At 38.4% G+C, this 12,891-nt stretch overlaps 1 protein-coding gene across 1 annotated transcript; it reads right to left on the reverse strand.

Moving 5' to 3' along the window:
* Positions 1 to 748: 748 nt before the first annotated feature.
* alx1 (ALX homeobox 1) lies at positions 749 to 8,805 on the reverse strand. The gene is made up of 4 exons (XM_034149293.1): positions 8,604 to 8,805; positions 7,805 to 8,109; positions 7,288 to 7,416; positions 749 to 2,066 (listed from the first exon to the last, which is right to left on the reverse strand). Exons 1-4 carry the CDS (start codon positions 8,791 to 8,793, stop codon positions 1,722 to 1,724), a joined length of 969 nt encoding a protein of 322 aa, XP_034005184.1. The 5' UTR covers positions 8,794 to 8,805; the 3' UTR covers positions 749 to 1,721.
* Positions 8,806 to 12,891: the final 4,086 nt, after the last annotated feature.

Consider the following 12,891-nt stretch of genomic DNA (forward strand, 5'->3'; position numbering starts at 1 on the left):
TGTGTGAGCTGAAGGTCGGACAAGACATTTAAAAGAGACAACTTTGAACACGTTATGGATATCTTTCTTTTTGTCCTAAAGGTTATGGAAATTAAAATATATAAGGAAAGAAAATAAGAATAATCATTCATTTAATTTACCATAACAAAAAACGTGCCACAAAATCTGTATATTTCTCGGCACTAGTGTTTTTGGTTAAGTATGTTTGTATAACTTCAATAAACTCTTAAAAGTTTATTTGAACAGTCTTTAGGCTTAAAGGAGGTGTTCTTCTATGCTTTTATATCAGATACATCCGGCTTCAGATACACACACACTATGTTTGTGAACCAATCAATGTTTTTTGTCTCAATATTGAATTTGACCAGACCTATACACTGTAATGACTTCTTTGAAAAAAAGAACCATGCGAGAATCAAGTGAAATTCATTTATTATAAATCCAACATTTACATTTTAAAACAAAACAACAATATTAAAACCTGTCTCCTCTGCCTGCGTGGTGACAGCAGAGACAACAAAGGTTAAAAAGCACACACACACACACACACACACACACACACACACACACACACACACACACACACACACACACACACACACACACCACACACACACACAACACACACACACACACACTACACACACACACACACACACACACACACACACACACACACACACACACACACACACACACACACACACACACACACACACACACACACACACACACACACACACACACACACACACACACACACACACACACACACACACACACACACACGTCTGTTAGTTTGTCTCTATGCTGCTCATCGTCAGTCCTGAGCTGGAGGGAGGAAGATGAAGATGAAGAGGAAGCTGCAGAAAGCTTATACCCAGTGCTCAGAGTACTGTAGTGGTTCTGGATCCATTCACCCTCACTGGGATCAGATCAAACTGGACATTCTCCTGGTTCACCTCTCACACTGCTTCTGTCTCAGTGAAGAGGACACACTAACCCTCATTGAAAAGAACAACGACAAATATTCACATCACAGCTCCACACATCGTGAGGGTTCATTTGCAATGTGTGACTGTGGGCTGTAAACAATGCTCTGTACATTACCCTGTAAAGAAAGTCTGAATGTATTGCTTCCAGTCCATATCCAACTTAAGTGTCTTTTACCACACGATTATCGAAGTAATTCAATACTAATCCACGCGAGATCTCTCAGAAACAGAAACACAGCTGATTGTCTGTCACACGACATTATGGCTTTTTACTTTTCTTTGCTACAAGCGTCAACTTAGTGTGTTGCAGATTTTGCAATACACCCACACATTTGAACAGATTTTCATTTCCATATTTCTCGACTCAGATGATCACATTTGAAGTTATGATGTAAGCAGGATAGTATGATGATGAAATTGTCTATCACCTTTTTTTAGGGCAGATTTTCACTCACAACATGGCACTGTATTTGGTTATGCTTTCACCCACAAAAAAAGGACTTCAATAGAAGCGAACGAGAGCAGTTCAGTTTAGATTTCTTTCCCAGTGATTAAGGTGGGAATAGAATCACAGACCTGAGCCACAGCTGTCTAAAATAAGTGACATCTAGTCTGTAGTTTTATATTAAAGGAAATGTGTTGATTGACAAACAGCTTGTTGTAAAGGCAATCCTCACACTCTTAACTGAGAAAGATATTGTCCACACATCATCCAGACAGTCCTGATCACATGGCCCACGAGATGTTGGCCGTGTGCTCCTTAGCCTTCATCCTCAGCACGGCGATGCTGGACGAGCGCCTCTCGAACTCGGGTTTGGTCTCGAAGGCCACGTGGTGCCCGTTGGGGGCCGGCGTGAGGAGGGAGTCGGCGCTGAAGAAGTTGTTTAAGGAGACGTGGCTGAACTGGTTCTGCTGGGCGGGGAAGCTGACGTAGCCGTGCTCTGAGGAGCCGGGGGCCGGGCGGGGGGGGTGGGAGTACGAGGAGACGCAGGGGGGGGAGCCTCGGGGCAGCATGCAGGACGAGACCACAGAGCCCCCCGGAGCAGGAGGGGGCCACAGGTTGTTGGGGATCTGTGGGGAGAAAAAAGGGTTTAGATCAGGGGTGTCCAAACTTTTTTCACCGAGGGCCACATACAGAGAAATATACGAAGGGCTGGGCCGCTCACTAGAGGTATATCGCCTCATAAGTTCAGTTATAAGTTAGCAAACTCAATCAAATGTAGGTAAAGTATGCTTGTGAGTGTTGGCAGCTCATCCCTTAAAGCAGAAGCCTCACATTGATTATAATAAGGAGAAATAGGCAGGGTGTATTTCAAGCTTGTAAATAAGTCATTGGGCTTTTTTCTTATCAACTAAGATTTGTTAGAAAATGTTTCCAATTTTAATCGACTGAATTAATTTGAAAAGTGGTTTTATTAACACGTGAATACTACTGTGTGATATATGTGTACAGATATATTTAAGAAGTACAATATAAGACAAGCACAAGTTTCATTTGTGGGCCGTGTAACATTATACTTTTTGAATTAGCTGAGGGCCGATTCAAAATGGTCTGTGGGCCGCATTTGGCCCCCGGGCCGTAGTTTGGACACCCCTGGTTTAGATTATTTGGATAATGGCTTTGATTACACCAGGATGCATTAGGGTACATACTTAAAAAACGTGTTAAATAGATTTATAATATTGCATATACTGTACAACTTTGGCAACCCCATAAGGCATAGATTTCCTTTTTGAATAAGCGTGTTTAGAGGGAGAGATTATCAAACCTTACCACGCATACGTACAGTATGAACAACCTAAATAATGACTCTTGATCTATATTTGCTGAAGAAGACGGTGAGTTGAAAGGTCAGAAAAAGTTAGTAAGTGTATCTTTTGTTTGAGATGATTTTGTAACGTCGTACAGATGTAGGTGCAGGAAGGTTTACATCCTGCATACAAATATAACGTACAATTTTAGCAACTAACTCTCTACAGTATTACAACTACTACAGATCTTCTGATGCTCAGGTGTAGTTCTAGTCAGTTCTATAGTGAGTTGCTCAAGGAATGCAGATGTTAGAGTATTATTATTTAAATGTCCAAATAGGCAAAAAGGCCATTTTTACAAAGTCCAAAAAGAGCACCCTTATTACAAAACACATATTTTGTTCTCTCTTTGGTTTGATTTGACCAAATGTTGACATATCTGTGACACACACACACACACACACACACACACACACACACACACACACACACACACACACACACACACACACACACACACACACACACACACACACACACACACACACACACACACACACACACACACACACACACACACACACACACACACACACACACACACACACACACACACACACACACACACACACACACACACACACACACACACACACACACACACACAATGTAGGGTTGTAAAGGGTTGAGCACCAAAAATGTAAATGTCATCCACCTCAGGTTGGAATATCAGACACATATCCCAATGATCATTTTAGAGCAGTTTTGAATGCGTCATTAAGTGTTGTGCAGCCTCTGTTGGTATGTTATGAGATGATGCAAGGGAAAAGAGCGAGAGAGAACAGGGATCATTTCCATCTGGTCAGAAGCACTCAGTAAACAGCCCATCATGATGTCTGAGACAGAGCTGAGTCTACAGAACAACATGTCCGTCTTTACGTAAAACTCTAAAAAAAGGCTGACAGCTAAAACACATTCAAATCACCAAATTCACTGAGAGGCAGTTTGTTTGGTTCTTTTGCCAAGATTGCAATCAAATGCAGAACACAAGCTGGTCTAAGTGAGTAGCATGTGAAAAGCATGCAAATGAATATGTTCCTTAATTGTATACGGGGAAAATTAGGTCACTGAAATGCACAAATATGAAATGCTGCAATAAGTAATATGTGCCATATACCCTAACCCACATGTGTCAAACTCAAGGCCCGGGGGCCACATCAGGCCCTTGGTGGATTTAATTACGGCCCGCAGGATCATTTTTAATTACAATTAGATCTGGCCCGCCGGTATATTGCACGCACACCTTCACTCAATCCTGAGGGTCTCCTCAGCTCAGAGCCTGACCCCAAACATTGATGAACTTGCACCCAAGATGAGATGCCAAGTATCTGGCTTGAACTAGCATCACAGAGCAGCACACTGAGTTTACATGGATGTTTCCTTCTGCACTTTCTTTCTTGAGACAACAGGGCATGTTTGGTTTGTTCTTTGAGGGGAATTGTTTTTTTGAAGCTGTTGTTGGCCTGTGGAGAAATGTAATCATAAGAAATGACTCTGGAAAAGCTGCAGATAGAGCCATAAGAAATGAATGCAACTGATTATTTAATGTTTAATGTTGTTTTTATAGGCAATAATTTAAGCTTTGTTAGTTCCAGGTTTAATATGTGCAATAAGTTCATTTCAATACGTTTTGCAATAAACATTGAACCAGTCCGGCCCTCGACTAGTACCCATTTTTTAATGTTGGCCCACTGTGTATTTGAGTTTGACACCCACCCCTGGGCTATCCCTTCGATTTCTGCCCCAAAAAATGAATTTCATGTACAAATGCACCAAAATAGTTCCATACATGTTACACCAATAAACAAATACCTTCAGCATTTGAGAAAATTCATAAAAACACAAAACTATAAACTGAACTAACCAGCTTTCGCTCAACATAAGGACATTTCCTTATGCCAAAATATATATTTACAGACTTTTTTAAACAAATACCACAAATCAGTCGTGCTGTGGTCAAGAGAAAGTCCACTTTGACAGTTAAATAAACGTCTTCTGAACATGCCGGAGAATCAGCTTTACCGACGTGTTCCTCCTGACAACATGTGCCATTAATCAGCTGACCTCAGAATTCAGCCCAAAAACAACAAAACTGGCCAACACGTCAAATTCAACCAAAATACATCAAAACTCTTTAAAAACCCACAAGAACACAATCCAGGTCCGATGTGTTCAGGGAGACAGATACATGCAGGACGGTGCGTTCGATGACAGTAATCTGGATCAGCTGCAGATCCATCAGAAACACGTGTGGAGGAGAAGACGTCCAACACATTTCTGACCTGGTCTCGAGCCAGAGCGGAGAAAGGATTTGACTTTTTCTGTTCTCTTTCGTTTTACAATTCAACCTCTGACACACATTTTCCAGTTACATAAATCCAGATCCCATTTTCTTGACACATTAGATAAAAGTTAAGGATGCAGATCTGAATATATGATGGTGAACCTTTCCATATCACTAGAGCTGATTTATCATCTACTCAAAAAGGTATTTGGAGAAACAAACATCTTGTTGTCATTACTCTTTCCTTAAATAACCCAGAGCAATTGTTCATATTGACCTCATTGCATTACATTGGATTTAAATCTTCTATTGTTCACACTTTAATGTATGCTGTGTTTATAGGTTATTTAGGTTGATCTGCTATGGATCGATGTATTTCTGTTGTTACTGTTTATTTTGTGTTTATTCATGTTGCTGTAACAAAAAAGTCCAGATTTTGCATCAATAAAGTTTCTCGAATCTGATCTTTTTTTTAAATGTTAAAATGTGCAATGTCTTCTGACTTGACGCTGTAACTAAAAATAAAATCCACATACTGTATGGAAACAATAAAGTGAAACTTAATTAATCGAATCTCTTTGGGCGATCCACACACTCTTAGTACACAATGGAAATGTAAAAAGTATTGTTAAATGTTATCCAGATTTGCTGCTCTAACGGACACATTTCTCAATGTGGGATCAATAACGTAAATCTGATTTAATCTGATCTCTCTCTGAGCAATCCACTCACTCTTAGTACAAACTGGAAATCAAAAAAATAGTTTCAACACATTATCCAGAATATTTCCATCTATTTTATTATTTATTTTTGTATTAATGTGCAATGTCTTTTCACATGCTGCTGTAACAACAAAAATCCCAATTTCGGGTAAAAAAAGAATGTAATCTTATTTTTTTGAGAATCCCTACTCTCTCAGTACAAGCTAGAACTTTCAAAATATATTTTCAGTTCATTATCCAGAATATTTTACTCATGGTCAACGTCTTTTCACATGCTGCTGTAACAAAAAGAATCCCAATTTCGGTTAAAAAACGAATATCTAATGTAATCTCTTTGAGCAAACTCAACACTTTCAGTAAAACTAAAACTGGAAATGTAAAAAATATTCCATTGCATTCATAAGTAATATCTTCCTGCATGATGCTGTACCAAAAAAAAGCACATTACTTATCAATTCAGTATATCTAATTTAATCTAGTCTAATATCTGAGCAATCCACACGCTCTCGTACAAACTACACATTATCCAGAGTCATGGAAACCCTGTTCATTTTTTATTTCAACACATGGGTTTCTTCCGGCAGGATTCAAATGGAGCTCCTTCCTGCATATTCCCATATTTTAAAAACCAAACCCTCGGTCTCAGTCTGTGATCGACAGGCCCTTCCCACACGGACAGACTGACAGCGTCGTCTCTCTCACCTCATCTCGTACCTGACCTTTGTCCGAGCTGCAAGATGAACGAGCAGCGAACATGAAATCTGATATAAGGCCATTCATTCAGGCGGACACCTCGCAGCTCTAATCAGAGTCTCTTATCTGAAGATGGGTTCATAACAAGTGATGAATGGAGCAGCAGTGATTTATGCAGAGAGGAGCCTTCATTAGTCGTGGAGTGTGGAGAGTATTTTAGGAAAGAAGATTATGATGTGAGCATTGTGCACCAGTGACCATTGATGGAAAAATGACTAAGAACATTTACTTCAATTCTGCGTTAAGTACAATTGTAGGTACTTTTCCTGAGTTTTTCTATTATACGCCCAAATCTGAAACTAATATTGTACTTTTTATTCCACTATATTTATCTGACAGCTTAGGTGACTACTTTCTGACTTAATTCTAAAAATAAAACAACAAATAAAGTATAACGTTTATTTAAGCTACCAATTGGTATTTAAAGTAAGTTAAATCCCTATAGTGCAATTTGAAGGCAAGAAGTTAATTTATATTACAATAAACAATATATATGATTCTGAAATGTTGCATAATGTGTACTTTTTGGTGTACATTTTGATGCTAGGATTGTTACTTTTACTTGAGTCCTATTTGTACTTTTACTTGTAAATTAGGTTTTTAAAACTGTGTTATTTTACAGGAGTACTTCTTCCACTTCATTTGCCAGTGTCCTGTATTAAAGTATGGTTATGAAAAACGGATAATCACAGGTTTCTTCTACATCGTAACTAAAACTCGCCTGTGTGTAGCTGTCGGTCCTCGGTAACACTGACAGGTCGTAGGTGGCTGCGAAGTGAGTTTTGGCCTGTTGGATCTGCCCGTAGCGCTCTCTCTTCCTCCATTTGGCTCTTCTGTTCTGAAACCACACCTGACACAAAAACACAAGGAAATAAGAAAAAATGAGATTGAATAAATGCAAGTTTAAGACAAAATAACAAGTAGAATTTTCCTAAAAAATAATAAATGTCATGCAAAATAATACGAAAAAAAACATTTAAAGAGCTGAAAATGAAAAAGCCAGAAATCAAAATTAAGTATTGCATTTAAAAAAGCAAGTTCAACAAATGCATTTTATATCGTTTTATTTTCATTACTCATTGTGTGAAGTATGCTATTTAAATAGTGATGTTACTTTACGCATTGCAGCATCGCTCCACATCCATCGTCTTAAATCCCTTCTTTATTTCTTTAATGGTTTCTTTTCTCCATAAGTGAAAGTTACCACAATAAGCCAGGAGCCTGCTGATAAACCGTACCTGCACTCTGGCCTCTGTTAGCTCCGTCCTCATGGCCAGCTGTTCCCTCACATACACATCTGGATAGTGTGTTTTCTGGAAGACCTTCTCCAGCTCGTCCAGCTGCGCGCTGGTGAAGGTGGTGCGGTGTCTCCGCTTCTTGCTGCTGGACACGTTGCTGTCGCATTTGTCTCCCATGTCGTCCAAATCCGGTTTGTCCTGCCCGGTGCTCACCGGAGAGGCGCGCAGAGTGCAGCAGTTATCCATAGACCGGCCGAGGTCCGTGTGCAAAGGGTCCTCGTCTGGTTTTGGCACACCGTAGCTTCCTGGAATAAAATATACACATTAATACATTTAAAAATAAATAAATAAAGAGATCAAGACAATAAAATAGCCCTTAATATTTATTAATTTAATGCCATTATAGTGCAAATTAAAGCGTGATTATATATATGATCACTTGAAATAACTTTTTAATTTTAACCTTTTAATTTTTAAATTAACTTTAGTATTTTTAAAACAATGGGAATTATTTAATATATACAATTAGTTGAGCTATAAGTGAACTTAATTTATAATAATATAATAAAATACTCGGGGGAAAAGTAAAAAGTAAAAAAAGAAGAAAAACAGCGAAAACATAATTACAAAAGAAACACATTTTTTTATGCCAATAAATAAATAATAAATACAACAAATAAATACATACTAATATGTTCTATTTCCATCAGTTTAGTTTCTCTTTAACTCTCAGCACACATGCAGACACACTCCTGTAAAGCTGCAGAGTTGTGCAGGAAAAGTGAAAGTTTGTACGCACCGTTCTGGTCTCCGCACGGCGAGGCGCGGTGCTCCCCGCTCTGCAGCCCGAAGGCCTGCACGCATTTCGGGGAGGACTTGGTGAAGTACTGCGCGCTGTCCAGGCTCTCCATGACTTGGTCCATGTAGTAATCGCTGGCCTTCATCGTTTGGTTTTTCAACGCGAATTTATCCTCCATGTACTCCATCATCTTAACCCAAATCCGCTTTAATCAGAAGTCAGCATTAAAAAAAAAAGAACTAATCGCTGTTCTGCTCGGATGGTCGCAGCGATGCCTTGTAATGCAATAATTCGGAGTTAATTTGCTCTGTCTTGAAGGCACGACGTCTTTATAGCCCCGAAGAGAGTGAGAGGCTTAAGAGCTGCCCTCCTCTGTGAATGTGAACCAACTCCTCCCCCAGCCCGGACCCAACCACACAGTCTGAGAGCAGAACCAGAACTCTAATGTACAACATGTTTGGACATCCACAACGAGGCAGTAATTCGCAGCTGCTCGTTGGGACTCAGAATGGGATTTAACCGGATTCTGTGGATCCTTAAAGCTCGCTGATCTCTGCTGCTCATTCGTTTCGTTTTTGGAGCAGTTTGACATGTTTGGTACCGGAATAAAGTTCACCGAAGAGTGTTGTTAAATTCACTTTAAAGATGCATTATGGGGAAGAAGCATATATTTTCTAAATTATTATCTTTTAAACTTTTAGCTTTAAGACTTCCGTGTTTGGCAAACTGATTTGTAGCCATATTTTTTGTAGGCCTTACCACAACTGATAACGCTTCCAATTCAAGTCTATAAAAAGCGTTATGACACTTATTTAATATATATACATCTGTATAGAAAAAGCTAATTCATTTTAAAGTTAATGTACGTGATTGTGTTTTGTTTTTTTTAGTTAATAAAGCAAATGCAGTTAACATATTACGCACGTTTTGCGCACATAAAGAAATACATGGAAGTCCTCAATTATTTCGTTATTAATGCGTTCACGAGTTTTTTAGACACACATTTCATGGATTACATGAATTAAGGATTATTTCTACACCTGACATTTGGGACAGAAGATGATTTACTCACGTTTCTTAGCTTTAAACTGAGATCTAGTTTTCGATCATGTCCATACTTGTTTAGATATCAATTAAATTACCACATGCACCAAAAAACGTTTTTAAAAATATTTATTTTTTTTACCATGAAATGTCAACGATGTTGGATAATTTAGCGCATGTGTCCACGTGCAGTAAGTGAGTATTACACGGGAACATCACGCAGTCCTTTGCTACACGTATTTGCAATATGAATGAATTGTCATATTAACAGCGGATGATAGGTTGTTTTCAATTGCGGCAAAAGCATAAATGCCAGCTTAAAAAAAAGAGAAACACATTTCATTTTCTCTGTGAGCAGCAACAGTGTATTTTTATTTAATTTGACAATTTAGTAGGCTATTAATAACATCAAATTAGAAATGAAGTTGTCATTCAAAGGCCCTATAAATTAAATATTGACCTCTCTTTCTTGATTTAAAGAGCAAACAGCCTCCTGCTGCAGGAGAGTGAAGCTTCATTGACTGCAGCAGACACAGGACTCACCAGGGAGTGTTATGCAGAGAGGAAGAGAGTTCTTCTTACTGCAGGATTTATGTTTCCACCAAGCAGAGCCCATCTGCCTCCTCCACATCTCCACCACCTGCAATGCACACCAGGCGTAGCTTTGGTTCGCTCTGGGGTCAGTGGCAGTTACCTGGAGCTTCTCGGTGCCACAGGAGAACAAATAAAAATAAATAAGTAGCAGGGGGGTGTCTTATTGGGCTTCTAAGATGACCTCGCTCAGTGGCTCACGCTGAGGAGAAAATGTGAAAAGTTCACTGAGGTTTGGTGGCTCAGTCTAATTCATGAAGTGCTGCATGTGAGCCACCTGGACACATCTTCACCCACTTTGAATACAAAACACATACTGCAAACTAATGGTGTCACTTTGTGTTGAAAAGTGTTGGGGGCATGGGGGGGGGGGGGGGCAGAAGATATTTAAGTAGTCTTCAACATCTACACTTCTGGGCAATGTAATAGGGTTTTCCGTTTGACGTCTAACCACCAAAATTGGGGAAAAACAAGAAAAAAGGTAGAGACATTTTCTGAGGTTACTGGTCAGTGCATGCATGGTTAAGCCTTTCTCTTAAAGCCATACCATATTGAAAAAGCTACTATAAGTCTAAAGGATTTAACATTCATAAATCTGTTTAAGAAAGCATATACATTTCAAGGTTTGATTAGATGTTTTTAGTTACTGTGAAAAAATAATATTGAAGGGAAGTCCTAAATAACAATTTAATCTTTTTTTCACACTTTTGCTTTCAACGTAAAACTAGCATGCATTTTGATCATTTTATAGTAATGGGGGGATATTTTTTTATGTGAGTTCAACTTTATTTGGACTTGTATTTATTGTTTAGACATATATGAGCACTTGTAAATGCGCTTGATTAAAAAAAAATGCTTTTAGTCTAGATTAACATTGCATTTTTTTGTTTTCTAATTATGCAAATACAATTTTCTGAAAGTGTACTAATTTGTTAGTTAGCAAATCTTGGTGCATGCTTTCAAATAGTGGTAGGGACCTGTCATGGTGTTAATAGCACCTACGCTGCAAGCACACATGACGGTCAGAATTGGATTGAACTGAGCTATCATCCATTTTAGTCTTGATACGACTCAACACAGACCAAAATGTGCAACTTAAGCCAGCAGAAACATCACATCATGATGCCCAAAGCCACCCTTGGGTCTTATTCAATCTTTTGAAATGTCTTCAAATGTTTGGCAAGCCCTGAAAGACAAAAACAGGCAGATTATTTCCCCCTAAAAACACACATTTTGTGGAGTTTGTGAATGTCATTCGAGTCTGCAGAACATTTCACGCTTTAAAAGTTTGTTTTTTATATTGTTTGTTTGTGTTTTTCTCCAGGAGTCAGGCATTCCTGAGCCCTGACAAAGCCCTCAGTCACTCGAGTCATCTGGGTTCATGTTATACAAGTCACCTCTGACTGGAACCAGAACTAACCCGGCAGCACACATCCAGATGCTGTGACACAAGACTGATCTGAATAACAATACAATAATGTATCAACTTGAACAGTAAGAAGTGTTTTGCACGATTAATATTCATCGGAAGAAAAAAATCCAAGTGAGTTTACACTTTATCGCTTTTTAAATGACCATTAACAGAACAGCGTTTCCTTATTGTTGGGGATTCTTTTCAATACAAAACAAATGTAGGTCAAATGAAAACATAAATAGGAAACAGATAGAAGCCTTATGAATGCTTAGTTTGACCTTTAATGTTTCAAATCTTAGTCAAATAGTCAAATAAACATTTATCAAGAGTTGCAGTCACACATTCAAAACCTATAATCGTACAGAAATAATTGTTTTCTTGAATCTTGCAGGACAAATTAAATAATTTAAACACCAGTATAGACAAACCAGGAAGAATACAGATATAATCCACGTATAAAATCTTATTCCAAAATTAAAATATAAGGAAATGATTACTACTGAAAAAAAAAAATGGTTGTTTAAAGTTTGGATCGTCATTAAAAATGGGGATTTTGAAAAAGATGTGTGGATACATTTCATGATAAATTACTGAAATGATGTATATTTTATAATTTATTAATTAATGTCACATAGGTAAACATATTGTTTGTACACACAAGCACGCACAACATGTACCCTTACTTCCATTAATGTCCTCTGTATATAAATACCAAGGAGTCGAACATCTGACAAATCAAAGGGACTCTGTTCTGCCTTAATGAATTGACAAACCTCTAAAAGGTAATTCTCTCAGGCATCATGTGACAGCACTCCTGCCCTCAATTTAGAGGAACGCCTCAGACCTGTTTTCATCTCTGGGATGTTTTTAAACCACCAGTTGTCGTTGGGGGAATAAATGAGCTCTGACTTTTACCAGAGAGCAGCGCAGACACGTTTCTGCCCGTATGAGTTTATTCACGATGTCTTTATAAGTCGGTTTCACATTTTCAAGAGAGCTTGCACATTCCTCAGAGTTTATATCCATTTCCTATTTCTTTACTTTGGCTAAAAGAGATGGCTAATTGTGTAAGGTCGATATAAATAGAAAGAGATATCTTGTTATGTCATCTTTTCTTTATCGGTGAGTGATTGAGGGAATTTGAGTTATGGTTATTTTACATTTAATTGCTTAGTAAAGCCGTATCTCTGAAAAATGATATAACTACAACTGTGGTTCAACCCTAAAGTGGTTTCTGTA

Source organism: Trematomus bernacchii, unplaced genomic scaffold (assembly GCF_902827165.1).
Source record: "Trematomus bernacchii unplaced genomic scaffold, fTreBer1.1, whole genome shotgun sequence".
NCBI lineage: Eukaryota > Metazoa > Chordata > Actinopteri > Perciformes > Nototheniidae > Trematomus > Trematomus bernacchii.